At 43.4% G+C, this 18,993-nt stretch overlaps 1 protein-coding gene across 1 annotated transcript in view; it reads left to right on the forward strand.

The window, feature by feature from the left end:
• Positions 1-15,897: 15,897 nt before the first annotated feature.
• EDARADD (EDAR associated death domain) overlaps positions 15,898-18,993 on the forward strand; it is a 162,533-nt gene continuing 159,437 nt past the window's right edge. Inside the window, exon 1 of the mRNA XM_033935585.1 lies at positions 15,898-16,017. Coding sequence (XP_033791476.1) covers positions 15,990-16,017 — 28 coding nt within the window. The 5' untranslated portion in view covers positions 15,898-15,989. The remainder of the gene's footprint in view (positions 16,018-18,993) is intronic.

The following is an 18,993-nucleotide window of genomic DNA, read 5'->3' on the forward strand; positions in this document are numbered from 1 at the left end:
AAGGAGCAGCAGTGGAGCAGTCCGAGTTTCGAAGTTATGAGCTCCAGATAGATTTCAAGCCAGCTGTGAATTTGTAGTCACCCCATCGGGGTGCATGCATATATGCAATCTGCAGTACTGATTTCAGTGGATTAAATAATGGACTACAAATAACGCACTGCTTTGAGATGTTATTTTAAAATTTGGACTAGCCAAAATGTTTCCCTCTCTTAGCAGCTTCATAGGCTGTCTTGTAGAAACTGTCACTCTATATAGAAACATAGAAATAGACGGCAGATAAGGGCCACGGCCCATCTAGTCTGCCCACCCCAATGACCTTTCCCTACTTTTCTCTGTGAATAGATCCCACGTGTCTATCTCATTTGGCCTTAAAATCAGGCACGCTGCTGGCCTCAATAACCTGAAGTGGAAGACTATTCCAGCGATCAACCACCCTTTCAGTGAAAAAGAATTTCCTGGTGTCCCTGTGCAGTTTCCCGCCCCTGATTTTCCACGGATGCCCCCTTGTTGCCGCGGGACCCTTGAAAAAGAAGATATCTTCTTCCACCTCGATGCGGCCCGTGAGATACTTGAATGTCTCGATCATGTGCCTAGATATACTGTACCTCATTCCAAAACTTTTGTTTGTGCCCATTTTTTCCTTTTACTTGTCAGTTCTGGTCCATAGAAAATGATGTGTGTGACACTACAGAAATATAGTAAAAATAAGACCAGAGTTGGGTGTATATAAAAACTCACCTCTTCCTTTGACCTTGGATAAAATAGTTCCAATCTAAATACCATTTGTCTGTGCAGCAAGATCAACCATCACTGATATTACTGTGCCTTGCCATACATTCCATAATACCTAACACATATTATCATGCTCTGTTATGTACTAATCTTGCAGTGTCACGTACTGTCATTGCCAATATTTCCACACTTTGCCAAACATTCAATGTTATACCACACCTAACATATATTACCGTTCACAGGTATGTATTGTACTGCCATGGATTGTCATATTCTTGCCATGCTTCTGTATGTATTCTTTGCCATACCATGTACTGTCATGCAACCTAATGCACTTCTATGCTGTTATGTACTGCCTTACCACGCTTCGTACTGTCAGGCACTATAATGTAGTGTGAAGCTCATAACATCACCACCCTATCCTGCATGAAATATTGTCCTGTTATATCCTATTAAGTATTGCCATGCTTTTTGACTACTATCATGTTCCCCTATATATTGTCCTATCATATATGACCTAAAATGTACTGTCATGCTCTACATTACTATACCCTGTTCTACTTTATTATGTATGTAAACTTGTAACCTATTTTGAGCAGTCAGGCTATAAATCCAAATAAATAAATAAATAACTTTTACAAATAATACATTATTTTTCACAGTAACCTACCTAGACTACTAACTCTAACATATTTCTGTTTCCTAATGAAACTAGTGACTGTTTTATATTACTTTTGGAAAGTAACTTGTTACTTTTAAAAGTAATATATTGCCAGTGATATGATGCCAGTAATATATTTCTAGTACTATTATTTTATTTTCCTTTGACAAATGACATTCTTTCCTCTCAAAGTAGTGAACAACAGAAAATAAATCTAAATCTATCTCCTCAGGAAAGACAGTGCATTAAATTAATAATAAACAATAAGCCATAAGATATTACTTAGAGAGAGAAAGAGATAATGGTTACTGTGGATGGGCAGACTAGATGGGCCATTTGGCCTTTATCTGCCAACATATTTCTGTGTTTCTAATATATTACTTGACCAACACTGAGATCATATGGCATAAGAATAGCCTTTCAATCTAGCCTGGTATGCGGTGTCAGAGTCGGAAGCAATTTTTGGGCTGTGGAGTCGGTCAGTGAAAATGTGACAACTTCAACTCGTGCTTGGGCAGTTACTCCATGTTCTTTATCATGCCATAGGAGGACTCAGATGATTGGAGTCCAATCCTGGATCTTCCGCACATATCTGCAGCACTCAAAAGTCTTGATCGACATGGCAGCTAGTCAAGTTTCTCTTCCAGAAGCATTCAGACAGAAGCTGTGCTCTTAGATTCTTGCCTTTTGGGCAAAGCAGCTCTGTCTGCATGACACTCTCTCCAAGTCCTGGGGGGTCCATGGCGGCCTCCCTGGATGCGGTCCCTTGGGCAAGGGCGCTTATGCGTCCTTTGCAGCCTGTGCTACTCTCATGTTGGGCTCCGCAGATGGCAGCGTTGCAAACAGTTCTTCATTGGACTCTGGAGGCCTGGGCCATCAAGAATTGGTGGCTTCTTCCACAGTCCCTCTCCAGGAGCATACATAAGGTGACCATACATCCCGTTTTCAACGGGACAGTCCCATTTTCGGGCCGACCGTCCCGTTGTCCCGACCTACCGCTTCGGGACAAAGCTATGTGCGGGGCACCAGGACAGCCGATCACTTTCCCTCCCTGCCGCGCATTGAAACGCTGGGCCGCCGCCGCTGCTTCTTGGCTTCTAACCGACGTCAATTTTGATGTCGGAGAGGAAGTTCGGGCTAGTCAGGCAGTGATTGGCTGGCCCCGAACTTCCTCTCCGACGTCAAAATTGACATCGGGAAGAAGTCAAGAAGCAGAGGCGGCGGTCCAGCGTTTCAATCGGCCAGTAGGGAGGCAGACTGGAAGGCAGCGGCGGTACACAGGCGGGCAGGCAGGGGGGTTTGAATCTGCGGGGGGAGGTTGAATCTGCGGGGGGGGGGGGGTCTAAATGTATGTTCATTTTTATTGTATTGTATCTCGCTTAGTAAATTTGAATAAGCAATTTATCAAACCAAAATAAAACTTGATTGCATCTTGGGTGGTTGTGACGACAGATGCCATGGCATCTGTCATCCCATTTAGAGGCATAGGACGCCTTCTCTAAGGTAATGGTCAATCAACTGCTTGGAGCTGTGGGTTATTTGCATGGCTTTGATGAAATTAAAAACATCTCTGGAAGGCCAGGGGCCCAAGTCTTCTATGTCAATTCGACAGTAGTGGCATTTGTCACACACCGGAGAGAACACAAGAGTGCTTCTCTGGCTATGGAAGTCTGCCCGCTCTTTCTCTGGATGATGCGTCATCTCTAGGGCCTTTTGAAAACACATGTGGCAGGAGTCGCCAATGTTCAAACAGACTTCCTCAGCAGAGTCCTTGGATCCAGGCGAGTAGGCGCTGCTCTCAGCAGCATTTCAAGCCATTGTGCGGAGCTGGGGTCAGTCTCACTCCGACCTAATAGCATTGTCAAAGCCCTCGAAGGCTGTCTGATTCTTCAGTTGAAGATCTGAACCAGGAAGCAAGGACCTAAATGCGCTGGTACCGAAAGGTCACTTGGACACACAAAGTCAGAGGTGTGAAGAAAGTACAAGAGGTTTATTACAGCATGCCGGACTCTAGTGCAGTGAACAGCCTGCTTACTAGAGTGTTAGAATTAGGAAATGCACGGACTTTTATGCCTTTTCACTAAACATATGCAAACTCTTACATGCAAAAACTACAACTTCTCATTTGTTACTTCTATAACTTTTCTACAATTATTATTGGTCCTAAGCCAGCACTTATGATAGGTTCAGGGCTACAACTTATAGTCCTATAGGAAACTAGCTCATTTCTCTGCTTATCTAAATCTTACAGTTCTAAATGTTACATGTACATAGTAACATAGTAGATGACGGCAGATAAAGACCCGAATGGTCCATCCAGTCTGCCCAACCTGAATCAATTTAAATTTTTTTTTTTTTTTTTTAATTATTTTTTTTTGGTAATTTTTCTTCTTAGCTATTTCTGGGCAAGAATCCAAAGCTTTACCCGGTACTGTGCTTGGGTTCCAACTGCCAAAATCTCTGTTAAGACTTACTCCAGCCCATCTACACCCTCCCAGCCATTGAAGCCCTCCCCTGCCTATCCTCCACCAAACGGCCATACACAGACACAGACCGTGCAAGTCTGCCCAGTAACTGGCCTAGTTCAATATTTAATATTATTTTCTGATTCTAAATCTTCCGTGTTCATCCCACGCTTCTTTGAACTCAGTCACAGTTTTACTCTCCACCACCTCTCTCGGGAGCGCATTCCAGGCATCCACTACCCTCTCCGTAAAGTAGAATTTCCTAACATTGCCCCTGAATCTACCACCCCTCAACCTCAAATTATGTCCTCTGGTTTTACCATTTTCCTTTCTCTGGAAAAGATTTTGTTCTACGTTAATACCCTTCAAGTATTTGAACGCCTGAATCATATCTCCCCTGTCTCTCCTTTCCTCTAGGGTATACATATTCAGGGCTTCCAGTCTCTCCTCATACGTCTTCTGGCGCAAGCCTCCTATCATTTTCGTCGCCCTCCTCTGGACCGCCTCAAGTCTTCTTACGTCTTTCGCCAGATACGGTCTCCAAAACTGAACACAATACTCCAAGTGGGGCCTTACCAATGACCTGTACAGGGGCATCAACACCTTCTTCCTTCTACTGACTACGCCTCCCTTTATACAGCCCAGCATCCTTCTGGCAGCAGCCACTGCTTTGTCACACTGTTTTTTCGCCTTTAGATCTTCGGACACTATCACCCCAAGGTCCCTCTCCCCGTCCGTGCATATCAGCTTCTCTCCTCCCAGCATATACGGTTCCTTCCTATTATTAATCCCCAAATGCATTACTCTGCATTTCTTTGCATTGAATTTTAGTTGCCAGGCATTAGACCATTCCTCTAACTTTTGCAGATCCTTTTTCATATTTTCCACTCCCTCTTCGGTGTCTACTCTGTTACAAATCTTGGTATCATCTGCAAAAAGGCACACTTTTCCTTCTAACCCTTCAGCAATGTCACTCACATACATATTGAACAGGATTGGCCCCAGCACCGAACCCTGAGGGACTCCACTAGTCACCTTTCCTTCCTTCGAGCAACTTCCATTAACCACCACCCTCTGGCGTCTGTCCGACAGCCAGTTTCTGACCCAGTTCACCACTTTGGGTCCTAACTTCAGCCCTTCAAGTTTGTTCAACAGCCTCCTATGAGGAACTGTATCAAAGGCTTTGCTGAAATCCAAGTAAATTACATCTAGCATATGTCCTCGATCCAGCTCTCTGGTCACCCAATCAAAAAATTCAATCAGGTTCATTTGGCATGATTTACCTTTTGTAAAGCCATGTTGCCTCGGATCCTGTAACCCATTAGATTCAAGAAAGTACACTATCCTTTCTTTCAGCAACACTTCCATTATTTTTCCCACAACTGAAGTGAGGCTCACCGGCCTGTAGTTTCCTGCTTTATCCCTGTGACCACTTTTATGAATAGGGACCACATCCGCTCTCCTCCAATCCCCAGGAATCACTCCCGTCTCCAGAGATTTGTTGAACAAGTCTTTAATAGGACTCGCCAGAACCTCTCTGAGCTCCCTTAGTATCCTGGGATGGATCCCGTCTGGTCCCATCGCTTTATCCACCTTCAGTTTTTCAAGTTGCTCATAAACACCCTCCTCCGTGAACGGCGCAGAAGCTACTCCATTTTCTCGTGTAATTTTGCCAGACAATCTCGGTCCTTCTCCAGGATTTTCTTCTGTGAACACAGAACAGAAGTATTTGTTTAGCACATTTGCTTTCTCCTCATCACTCTCCACATATTTGTTCCCAGCATCTTTTAGCCTAGCAATTCCATTTTTTATCTTCCTCCTTTCACTAATATATCTGAAAAAATTTTTATCTCCCTTTTTTACATTTTTAGCCATTTGTTCTTCCGCCTGTGCCTTCGCCAAACGTATCTCTCTCTTGGCTTCTTTCAGTTTCACCCTGTAGTCCTTTCTGCTCTCCTCTTCTTGGGTTTTTTAATATTTCATGAACGCCAACTCTTTCGCCTTTATTTTCTCAGCCACTAGGTTGGAGAACCATATCGGCTTCCTTTTTCTCTTGTTTTTATTGATTTTCTTCACATAAAGGTCCGTAGCCATTTTTATCGCTCCTTTCAGCTTAGACCACTGTCTTTCCACTTCTCTTATGTCCTCCCATCCTAACAGCTCTTTCTTCAGGTACTTTCCCATTGCATTAAAGTCCATACATTTGAAATCTAGGACTTTAAGTATCGTGCGGCCGCTCTCCACTTTAGCCGTTATATCAAACCAAACCGTTTGATGATCGCTACTACCCAGGTGAGCACCCACTTGAACATTAGAGATACTCTCTCCATTTGTGAGGACCAGATCCAATATCGCTTTTTCCCTTGTGGGTTCCGTCACCATTTGTCTGAGTAGAGCCTCTTGAAAGGCATCCACAATTTTAGGCAGATGAGGTCAGTAGATTATACACTGTTTTCAGCTATGTAGGCCAGAGCAATATTTCAAACAACTGTTAACCATTTCATGACCCTACAGTACGGCTGTAGCCACGAGGAGTTATACTGTATGTGTTTCCTCCCTTCACCGACTTGCGATTCTTCAGGGAAAGTTCAATCTGATGGCTCCAGATGAGCCTCATAGACTGTGGTACACAGATCTGATGCGTCTTCGCATAGATGGAGACCTTCGGTTGCGGGCTATTCCAGACCTCCTCTCTCAGGTTCCAATCTGTATGGAGGGATCCTGATCATTTTGCTCTTATGGTGTGGCTATTGAGTTTGAAGTTTTAGAGTCCAAAGGACACTGTGCTGGAGTCCTCTCCACTCTTCTGAAATCTAAGAAGTCAACTGCTGTATCTGCTTACGCTAAGGCATGAGAGACTCTCCACCATTGGTGCAACCAAGACAGTGTTGAGCTGTATTCTGCTTCTGATTCAGTAGTGCTGGAATTTCTCCCAGCGGGCCTTGATAAGGGTCACACTGTGGCACTAAGGATCCTCCCCTTCCTAAGAACGACAAGCTTTGAGGAAAAAAACCACAAAAAAAACCACCAAGAATTGCAGCTTTGGTATCTGTTCTTTGTTGAACAGAGAAGCGTGTCTGAATTACGTTACTGATTTCTGTCTGTGAACAGAAACAAACAAAATGCAATCTGGCTTTTCTTTTGTTCACTTGAAAAAAAGTTCCCCACGCTGTGCCTCTGGGCAGCAGTGAGAGCTTTCACCCCCTCCTCCTTTTCCATGCCTTCCAGTGAGATAGAAGGCGGGCTTTTGGCCGCCCCCCTTTTTCTCCAGAGAGGGAAGGAGGGAGGATCCAGCGTGGCTCAGTACTCTCTGGCCAATTTAATGGCAGTATGTGAGATAAACAGGATTGATTGCATGGCTGAGAGCATGCAGAACAAAGGATTCTTCTTTAAGTAGTTTCGGAACTCAGGTTTATTTGCATATTAAAAGGGTTTATTGAGAATTTGTATATCCCCCAGACAGCAATCCTCTGGAAAAGCAGTGATAATGACAGTTAGAGAATGACACGGTGGCGGTTTACCCGCGGCCACCGCATTTTAGCCGTGGGTCACCCGCCGAAAACGGGGAAGAAAACTAGCAGTCGCTGCGGCGACGGGGACAAGGCCATTCACCGCCCGCGGGGCGGTGAATGGTCTTGTCTCCGCAGTGAGGTATCAAGGATCGCGCGGTCCCCGCAGCCACCGCCCGCCCGCCCGTAGCATTTAGCCAGCTCCCTCCCTCCACCTCACCTTAAATTTCGAGTTTTCCGGCTTCCTTTTTTCCGAGCCGCACATGTTCAAAAATCCGTGCACGCGCGGCTGCGCAAGTCAATCAATCTTCTCCTCTGAAGCAACCGGAAACAGGAAGTTGCAGGAGAGGAGAAGTTTGATTGACTCGTGCAGCCGCGCGTGCACGGCTTTTTGAACGCGTGCGGCTAGGGAAAAAGGAAGCCGGCAAACTCGGAACGAATATAAGGTGAGGTGGAGGGAGGGTGGGGGCTGCTGGACCATTCTTCATTACTTTGCCATACTAATTCCATTCTATGTTAGGTGCCACGGACTCAGATTCGAGTCCTAGCGATGATGAGTTAAAGATCCCAAAAGAAGCCAACTTCTAAATCCAGTGGTTAGAGCTACACTACACTCCTTGTGACCCTGGGCAAGTCACTTAATCCCTATTGCTTCTGACACAATGGGCAGTTCCAAAGACCAAGACTGGTCAGTGTCAAAGACAAGATGCTGAGCTTGATAGACCCTTAGTCTCCACTGTTTTTAGTGATCAACAAAGTTCTATGTTTCTATAATCACCCTAATTCTGTTATCATTGGACTAGATATTCAAAATGATTTAAATGGCCAGGACAGGCTCCTGGCTGTTCAAATCATCTGTCCAGGGCTAACCAGGCATTTTCAATCTTCATGTTCAGCCCAAATGGTGTCACACAATTCAGCAAAAATACCCAATGTTGTTCCTCATAATTTAAATATTGCTCATAGAAGGAACAACATTGGGTATTTTTGCAAATGGAAGTTGGAGGGTTAATTCCCTTGAAACAGCCAATTGAGTGAAACATGAATTCATGCTGGGACACAAGATAGGTTGAATTTGTTTTGAATTTAAAAAGAAAAATGATCAATGAAGAATACTATAATGGCAAGAAAATATAATGATAAAACAGCAACTAATTTTGCCTATTTTTATATATTAAAAAAGTACTACATAAGGTGAATGTCCATATTGCTGTCTGTTGTTCTGCTGAGCACTGGCATTGAAACAGCAAAATGCATTTATTGCATACTTGTCCTCTGTCGGAAACATTATGGTGGTATATTAGTTGTGTTAATAAAAATTTATAAACAAAGCCCTGCCAGCTGAACATCTCTTTCTCTAGTTCAGCAGCAGGAACTTTGATTTATAAGAATGGAATACGCTAAATATTAGAGTACTAAGGCTTATATGGATGCTGCGGGGACGGTGACGGGGCGGTGAATGGGATGGCAGTGGCGGTGACGGGGCGGTGAAAGGGATGGCAGTGATGGTGACGGGGCGGTGAATGGAATGGCGGTGACGGGGCGGTGCAGAGGATGGTGGGCCGGGGACGGGGCGGTGACGGGGACAGATTTTTTCCCCGTGTCATTCTCTAATGACAGTGTGGCCGGTATTAAGAGGAAAGATAAGATAAGAAGCAAATGATGAGTATTGAGACTCCATCTAGCTTCTGGCCAAAGTTTAGTGAGGAAAAAAATTGGCTATGTCCAAAACAAAGGGAATTGCAAAGAGAATTTAAGGTGACAGAAGAACACTATCACCTGTAAATAAAAAAATCTAAGAATAGGATTATTGCCAAAAGTTACAGCATTGTGCACATTTTGAAGTTTGAAGAGAAATAGGAGCCCAGCACAGTCATGCTTGGATTGGATTAACTCTCCTAATCTTATGGTTTAGTGACATTTAGATAAATTCAAAGGAGCTTTAAAAAAAAAAAAAAAAAGTCAAAGGCTTAGTATTTGGAATTTAATCGAGTTTTTAACTTGAACACTTGGTCAAAGAAAGTACTGGGGAGAAGGAAGAAAAAATTTTGGGTTACAAACATGGGAAAGGTTGTAGCTATGGCTAATGTGGATTTGGTGACAGGATAGTGTACATTGCTAAAAAGGGATGTGTTACGTGTGTGTTAAAAGTATGTGCATGTATTATGTCCTTATTATAAGGGATATTCTAGTTGGAATAGGCAGGTGTGACTAAAGTTCCAAGTTATTTTTGTTTAGGTAAACTCTTTGGGGTAGGAACTGTATATAGCAACTATGAATTGGCACTAATTCATATGTTCTAGTGGAAAGTGCAATTTAATACTTTAATCTGTTAAGCCCAGTGTTTCATTTTTTTTGTTTGTTTTGTTTTACAGTGCACTGTACAAGTCTCTTTTACAGGTCTGAGAGATGCAGCTTGTTGGCAACTGATTTACCACCGGTATCTGGCAAGGGGCGTTTCCCCTATCACTTTTCTTTTTTCTTAACAGTGGGTATGTGTTTCCTTATGATGATGTGAAGGCAGGCAATTGGAATACATACATAGCTATCTTGGATCAGTTTTGGCACAAAAAATCTTTTGCTGAACTGAAACAAAAATAAACAGGAAGAACAAGTTGTGCTTCAAGCAACCTTGAATTGACACTGCAATACTTCATACTACCTCTGTATTTAACCCTGGACACTGTATTGTGCTTTACCTAGTAAGATCTGCCTATTTCTGTAGATTGAAGCCAGTTGTGTCTCTGATTGCATTATCTCTTATGACTGTGTGACTTGACTGAAGACATGCCCTATGAATAAAATAGGCAGAGCAATGGAGCCCATTGACTAAATTGTTTGCTTTCTCTTTCAGAAGTTCAAGCATACGTTTAGACTCCAGACCCTTTTCTGATTATTGATTATTGTGCCATGTGTTACATGAAAATTTACTTTGCTAGTGCTATGTTCTATGATGTTGTTTTCTTCTTCCTTTTGTATAATTGTGTTTGCAGATTTAAGTTCAGCCCTGACTCCATGACGGATGACAGCTAGTTTAAGGCCTACTGGAGCTCTATGTTTGTTTGTGCCATGTAATATCTGTGTTGTCTGTCTGTTTGGTTTGTAGGGTACCCCGGAAAACATACCATTGGCCATTTTTTGAGTTTTTTATCCCCATTTTTTGCATTTTTGTTGTTTCCTATCCAAATTGTACAATATCTTTTTTAGTTCTTGTTTTCATGGCCTGAGCGCTACTTAGTTAGGGGTTATATTATTAAGACAAAGGTTCTATACAGTGTTTATTTCATGGTACCCACTGGATCTGCTCAATTCACACATTTCTGGCATAATGGTTTTTTTTGTGCCCTACACTGAGTATATCCTTATGGTCTCTCTTGAATGCCTTACTAGTTGTGCACAACCCACACCAACTTATCACCCTGTCCTCTTATGAACATTGTGTATCTGCCTATTGTCTCTCATTTCTGTACTTATATCAAGTCAATGTTCTCCTTTGACTCAGCTCCCTGGACTTTAGCTGCTGGATAATGATACCTGAACTCTTTTCAAGCTGCTGTGCAGATACCTTTGTCTCCGAGTATGGACCTTACCAGTTTAAAGAGACTGATACCCCTGCAACACCACATCCTAATCTTTTAATTTCTTGGACAGGTATTGTTTACAAATGTTTGAGTGTAACTGGCAGCTTGTGGTTTATCGCAACCCCCACCTGGTGCCTTTAGCAGGTGCTGAGGGCCCCCTCATTACCCTCCTCGCCCAGTGCCTTTGTATTTTGATGCATGCATGTTATTTGATGTTGCTTACAGTCATGGTACTGCCCCTCATACTGTTCCTCGATTGGCAGCATTATTATCTCCAATGTGTTCTCTAGCTTAATGCCTTTCCAGCAATGCCCCTATGAGGACACCTTCACTCATGGAGGAGCCTGTCCTTTATGGGAATGTGTCTCATGTGCTATTTTCTGTTATGTTTCCCATGCTTTTCTGCACATATGAAAGTAGATTTTGTTTTTCCTGTCACAACTCGGACAGTTTGCTGAATCTATAGACCAGACTCTTAATGTCAGCACTTGTTTTGTCTGTGGTGGGACCGGTATGGGAGAACAGTGGCTATGAACACGGCTGGATATGCTGGACCTGCCTTCACAGACCCTCTCTTTCACGTCAGCCCCACGACTTCCACTGTGGGCCTTACGGACTTCCATTATTGCATCTTCAAGTTACCAGGACCTCCTCTTCAGTACTTGCTCCATGGAACTTCCTATGCCTGATGGCCAGCTCCTGATTACTGATATTGGCTCTGTGGCCTGTTTGCTTACCCTTGGCTGATTGCTCACCAGACTGTTACATATGTACTTGGATCCATCCCAGCTCCTTTCTGCTACTGCAGGCCGACTGCCTGGGAGTCCCTGTGTTTGACACTAGGGGTCGCCAAAAGCAGTTAGTATTCTCCACCTCATACAGATTGGAAAATGGGATGACAGCTGGCCTGCTGAATGGATCATTGCTGCTTATGGACCTGCTACTTGGGCCAAAGATGGCTCCTGGGGTTGTCGGACCCCAATCTACCTGCTCAACTGCATACTTCACTTGCAGGCTGTTCTTGAACTTTTGCACTGCCATGTACCAGAATCACCTGTCTCTAGATTACTTGTTGGCTGTGGCAAGTTCCACCTTTATAACTGCTGCCTTGACCTTGATGATGATGGTACCGTGCTTGAGGTAGCTGTGGACCGCATCTCCGAACATGGCTTGACCTCCCTGCTGACTGGCTCTTTCACTCTTGGCTGCCTGCCTTGCCTGGTTCCTGTGATTCCATGATATTGTCAACTCTGCTATTCATCGCTCTACTGTAGCCCTGGCTAGTACCTACCGGTCCCTACCACAGACCCCCGACCTTCCCGGCAGCTTTGACCCCCATGTCTATATTTGCACATGTGAAGGATATTTGCTGTTCTTGGTGCTTTGCACGTGTGAAGGAATTATTTATAATTTATACTTCTTTTCCAAGGTTTTCTCTATCTATATGTGATCTCAGACACCTTAGCGGAGTACCTTTCCCTCCGCGCTGCTGCCGTACGCTTATGACATCATCTTCATGACGTAAAGGGGGATTGTAAGGGTATATTCTTTATAAGCTTATTTTGCTATGCAAGAAATCACTCAAAAACATTGTCTCTTTTTGTTATCTGTAACTGTGACTATTGGCTGTGGAATTTCCCACCCCCCTCCCTGTGTTCATGAGAAACGAAACCTATCTTTCCCTATAAGCTACACCCATTATTAGCTTGTGACTGGGCATGTACAAAGGGGGGGGACTATAAATATGTGATGTTGGTCTGAATAAACACTTCATCTTTCTTTGGCTATCTGTGTGTGTGTGTGTGTGTGTGTTTTTTGTCCCCAGATGCATCTGTAGTCAGGACAGCAGAACGAGGCTAATACCAATTGGGACCTAGTCGTTTCACTGAATATTAATAGATGTCCCGTTTTGATGAAAAAAATAAATGGTCACATTAGGCATGATATAGCAGAGACTACCCTTGGTGTACAGCCTGTTGGAGGAACTCTCGCTAGTTCAGAATCATGCTACCACTGTACCACCAATGTCTTCAGACAACAGCCTGTCATTTCAGAATTATACTAACACTGCTCCATCATTGTTTTCAGTCATGGTATAGCAGCAGCCTGTTAGTTGTGCTCAAGCTTCTTCAGCGTCATACTACCACTGTATCACCAATATCTTAGAGCACTGTTTTTCAACTGCCAGTCCATGGACCGGTGCCGGTCCGCAGAAAATTTCTGCCGGTCTGCACAGGGCCAGCGAGATTGAGTCAGCAGTTAAATTTCCTGCCGACTGCGGTTCCTTCCGACTGCTGTCCCTCCCAGCCTCAGGCGATCAAGACAGGCTGCCGACGTCGGGGCATTCCCTCTGTGAGTCTCGCCTGTTCGGAAACAGGAAGTTGAAACAAAATAGGCAGAACGCAGAGAGTGAAGGTCCCTGTCAGCATAGCTATTGCTAGCAATCAGCATTTTTGGTTGTCCTAACCAATGTCAGCAAAGGCCTATGGGAAATTATATCAATCTGACTCTGGGATGTGGATGCAGATAGACCCTGAGTGCTCATGCACAGAATTCACATACAGAAAGCATCCAGGCAGACTGTTTCAAACAGCCCTAATTAAATCATGCTTAAAAGGTAACAAACCAACTTGCAGCTAAGAGGGGCGAAGAGGTGCTAAAAAGATGTGTTAATGTCTGATGCTTAGGATGTACAGCTTAAGATATACAATGGATCCAGGTGGTCAGTGAAACTAACTATTGTTTCAAACAGTTTACAAATTCTAAACAGAAAGATACTGGGAAATACAATAGTTTCTATATTTAAAATAAGATTCCAAGCTATAAAAGGCTCCTCTCTACAACACCCCTCTCTCTTGCTCCTCTGGCTCCTTCTGCTCTCTTGTCTATCTCTGGGACCCGAAGCTTAGACCATCATCCTCATCCTCCATTCTCTCTCTGCCTCTCCCTGGAACTTCACGCTTCTCTCTAGACTCTGTAAGGCAGGGAAACTGCTTTGCTCTCTCCTTAATTGTAATGCTTATGAATATTACTTTTCTCTAAGCCTATTTCTATAATATATTCTTTATGCAATCACCTCTGGCTGTGCTTCTCATTTGAGTTTACTTCCTGGTGTATCTTCTGTGAAGGTATTGAACTCGGGACCTGGCATTTGTAAGGTCGCCTCACATAACCCCTACAACCTCACATTGTGGGGACCGCTACCAACCTTACATTTGTGATTCAGAGAGCCCTATAAAATACCATCCAATTCCCAATCCTCTTTTCCGATCTATACTATACTCCACAGCTTCTTCCTCCACCTATACTTCCATGACCTTCATCCTACTGTCCACTTATTTTCCATCCTCTCACTCCCTCTACCATCTTTTTCCCTCCTGTTGCCATACTCCCCCTTTTCCTATCCTAACCCACACTCTCCTCTCTATGTGCCCTAAACTTCCGTCCTTCCCCCACCTCCCTTCTTTCATTCCATTCTGTCCCATTCATAATCCATCTCTCATCATTTTGCCAACCTAAATTCTTCCATCTGTGCCCCTAACCTCTTCTCTCTCTCTGTCTCCTTTTGCACCCTTTTGACCTAGTTGTTATAGCAGCTTCCTCAGCACCCTGAAGTTTCTAGAATTCAGTGGATTACAGGACCTGAAGCAACATGGATTCACTAGAGGCAGGTCTTCTCAGACAGAAGATGTAGTAGAAGATGACAGAGGGTAGTGGTCAATGGAGATCACTCTGAGGAAAGGGTTGTTACCAGTGTTGTACCTAGGGTTACCAGATTTTCCCAATGGAAAATCTGGACCCATGGCCACGTCCCCAGCCCTGCCCCATTCCACCCCAGCCGGCATCCGCGCATGTGCAGAAGCGATGCTATGATATCACACGTGTGTGCGCGTGATGTTACTGCATTGCATCTGCACATGCATGGACAAAGTGCCAGGTTTTGAAAAGCTGTTCAGACCCCGGACATGTCCTCAAAAAGAAGGACATGTCTGGGGAAATTCAGACGTCTGGTAACCCTAGGTGTACCTCAAGGTTCGGTTCTTGGACCTGTTCTTTTTAACATTTTTGTAAGCAATATTGCTGAAGGGTTGTCGGGTAAGATTTTCCTTTTTGGGATGATACCAAAATCTGCAATAGAGTAGACACCCCTGATAGTGTGAATAACATAAGAAAGGACCTAGCAAAGCTTGAAGAATGGTCTGAAATTTGGCAGCTAAGATTTAATGCTAAGAAATGTAAGGTCATACATTTGGGCTGCAAAATCCAGAGGGATCAGTACAGTTTAGGGGGTGAAGAACTTTTGGGCATGAAAGAGAAATGGGACTCGAGAGTGAAAGTATGTGATGATCTTAAGGTGCATAGGGAGGGGTATGGCCAGTAGGAAAAAGGAGGTATTGATGCCTCTGTATAAGACTCTGGTGAAACCTCATTTATAATATTGTTTTTGCCAGGTGCTTGTGACCTGGATTGGCCACAATGAAGATGGGATACTGGGCTAGATGGCCATTGGTCTGACCCAGTAGAGCTATTCTTATGTTTTTAACAGTTCATTAACTAATCAGTCTGTATATAGATCTGTAATCTGTACCTATTTTTGTGCACCCAACTTGGGTGACCTACATCAAATCTGGGGGTAAATGACCTAACATGATATTATTTGGAAAGATTTTCATAATGCCAAATATATGCTAATATTCAAAGTCATCTAATATGGATGAGAAAATCATGAACCCAGTGATCATAGTAAAGAATCCAGCTTAGCATTGTGTGATAAAAAGAAAGTACTTAAAAATTTCTGGATAGATATACAGCATTCTTTTTAAACATAAAAAAGGGAATGTGTTAAAGATTTTAAGCACACCCAGTAGGTGGTGTAAAGAAGCCTTGTTTAATGTCAAACTTTCATTTAAAGAAAAGAAGGCATAACTAGAGTATTGCAAAACCAGGAAGTAAAGACCACAGAACAAGAAAGAACTTGAGGCTTATTATTGACTGCATTGTTTAATATTTTGGGCAAGAGTTCCTGGAACTTGAAATCCACATGGCTTCGGAGGACCCATCGTCTGAAAGTAAGGGTTAAGTAAAACATTACCTATGTTTGCGATGCATCTTGAAAGCTGTAGGATTTTGTGGGAATTTTCAACACTGTGGAAACAGGGCATTCACAATGAGGATGTTTCAGCTAAATCAAGATAAACAAAAGAACTGTCACTAGCAAAATGAACACGCTACGTTTCAAGAATATTTTAAAGACACCTTGACTTGAATCTTAGCAAACTCCTCTTTGAAAAAAATGACATTCTGTACATGTCTTTTACAATAAATTTGCTAATATTATATTCTAGGAACCCATCTAAATTCGAATTCTAACTTCTTCTCTTTATAGTCTAAGTAGGCTGTAAATTAAAATTAATAACAGCATTTGCTTTACTTACCTTATAGTGATCAGTTTTGCATTTGACATACTTGTTGAAGAAATTGTGAATTTTCTTTTTTAAACAAAGGCCTGTGATGGGGGTGGGGGGTGGGGGGTATAATGTTTAAATGTGTCATTATGTTCAGTCTCTCACTGAAGGTGGACATTATAAGCGTGAATTGTTAAGACAGGTTATTTTACTACTTCCAGGTCCCATTTTATGCAATGAGACCTAGTTACTAATAACAGAGGTTAATAGTAAAATAGCATTTCCTAATGGTAACCCATGTTGATAACGTTCTCCCTTAATGCTAAATACAGTCCTAAATTCTGCTCAGTTACCTTTTCGAGGGTTAGAGTGTTTAGGTGCATCTAAAGCTCTGCTCTTTTGGTGAAGCTTGCATTTATGCGGGACTCCAAACGAAAGAGCTGCAGTAGAAAAAAGGCTGCTGTTTGGGTCCTAGTAACATTAATCTGTTTTGGATAAAGATGAGGAAAGTATTATGAGGTTGCTGTGCAAGTCCCCTGAAATATGGGGAACTAAGAGTTAACAATCAGCTAGTGATACCATTTTAAGACAGACTTGGGAGAGCTAATTTCCCTTCATCAGGCCAGTGACAGCACAAAGCAGATACACTGGATTTAAACTGTGAGCAGATGCAAGTCAAGTCTTCATCTTCAGCTAGGTTATTAAGGGGGCTCTTTTACTAAATGGCATTGGAATCTGGGTTTAGCATTTTCAAAATGCTATGCACAGATAAAATGCAACAGTATTTAGGGCTTTTAATGTTGTTTATTTTTGCAGATTCCAGCTAAGTTTTCCATTAACGTATGGAACTTGCAAAAAAAATAACACAGGAGCATTTATCTCCTCCTGTGCAGAGCTGGTTTAATCTATGGATCATGTGATGCTCTGGCTCAGGGTGCCAAATGCCCAGGACTGTGACATCACTGGCTTATAAATTCAGCTACCCTGCAGCTATATTTCTGTCCTCTTCTGACATTGCTATCCTCCTGTCCCAACAAGGATGCGAGTCCATAGGCTAGCTGCTGCGAGGAGGGAGGACCAGAATCAGAGGAGGGAAGTGCAGCACTTCCCTCCTCCCTCCCCTGACACTGGCCTATGAAACTGCATCCTGCCAGGACCAAGCAGAAGCATCAGAGGAGGAAGGAGAGAACTGGCTGGAGGGTGGGTCATGGAACAAGGGGTGGAGCATTGGCTGGGGTGCTGTAATCTTTTGAACAGACCCTATGTAGGAAGTGCTATGAGCTCCCATGTTAACTCACCTTCAGTCAGTTAGCGTGTGCTAATGTGAATGCACTAGCTGGTTGACACTTCCACATTCATTCTCTGACCATAAAAACACCTTAGCAACTTGGTTTTCACGTGTTAAGAGCATGTTAGGGCTTAATGTCTTTTAATAAAAGGGACCCATAAATACAGCCTAAGGTAATTGATGGAATTGTAGAAAATTCTGATTTTTTTCAAAAACAATTCTATGCAACTAATTTTAATGCAAATAGCTTTGTATGGCGTTCTTTAGACATCCAGATATTATTTGTTAAAAATGGTGGAATATTAAATGCGATATCATATATGTGTCAATTGCTACACAAAACACTTATGCAGGAAAGAGACTTGGGAGTACTGGTTGACAATGAAGCTGTCCGCGCAATATGCAGCGGTGGCAAAAAGGGCAAATAGAATGCTAGGAATGATTAAGAAGGGGATCACAAACAGATCAGAAAAGGTTATCATGCCGCTGTACCGGGCCATGATACGCTCCCACCTGGAATACTGCATCTAGCACTGGTTGCCGTATTTAAAGAAAAACACAGTACTACTCGAAAGGGTCCAGAGAAGAGCGACTAAAATGGTTAAGAGGATGGAGGAGTTGCCGTACAGTGAGAGATTAGAAAAACTGGGACTCTTCTCCCTTGAAAAGAGGAGACTGAAAGGGGACATGATCAAAATATTCAAAATAATGAAGGGAATAGACTTAGTAGAGAAAGAGAGATTGTTCACCCTCTCCAAGCTGGAAATAATGAGAGGGCACTCTCTAAAGCAGGGGTGTCCAACCTGCAGCCCGAGGGCCGCATGCAGCCCCGTGAAGTATTTTGTGCGGCCCCAGTTGAGGGCGATGCAGTGTTTTCCTCTGCTGCCCCTGGGTGTTTACTGTCTTGCCGGCTCCCTCATAGAAACATAGAAACATAGAAATTGACGGCAGATAAGGGCCACGGCCCATCCAGTCTGCCCACCCTACTGACCCTCCCCTGCCTTTACTTTGCGAATAGATCCCACGTGTCGATCCCATTTGGCCTTAAAATCAGGCACGCTGCTGGCCTCAATCACCTGAAGTGGAAGACTATTCCAGCGATCAACCACCCTTTCAGTGAAAAAGAATTTCCTGGTGTCACCACGCAGTTTCCCGCCTCTGATTTTCCACGGATGTCCTCTTGTTGCTGTGGGACCCTTGAAAAAGAAGATATCCTCCTCTGCATCGATGCGGCCCGTGAGATACTTGAACGTCTCGATCATGTCTCCCCTCTCTCTGCGCTCCTCGAGCGAGTATAGCTGTAATTTATCTAACCGTTCTTCGTACGGGAGATCCTTCAGTCCCGAGACCAT

The sequence above is a fragment of the Geotrypetes seraphini genome, chromosome 3 (assembly GCF_902459505.1).
Source record: "Geotrypetes seraphini chromosome 3, aGeoSer1.1, whole genome shotgun sequence".
Lineage (NCBI taxonomy): Eukaryota > Metazoa > Chordata > Amphibia > Gymnophiona > Dermophiidae > Geotrypetes > Geotrypetes seraphini.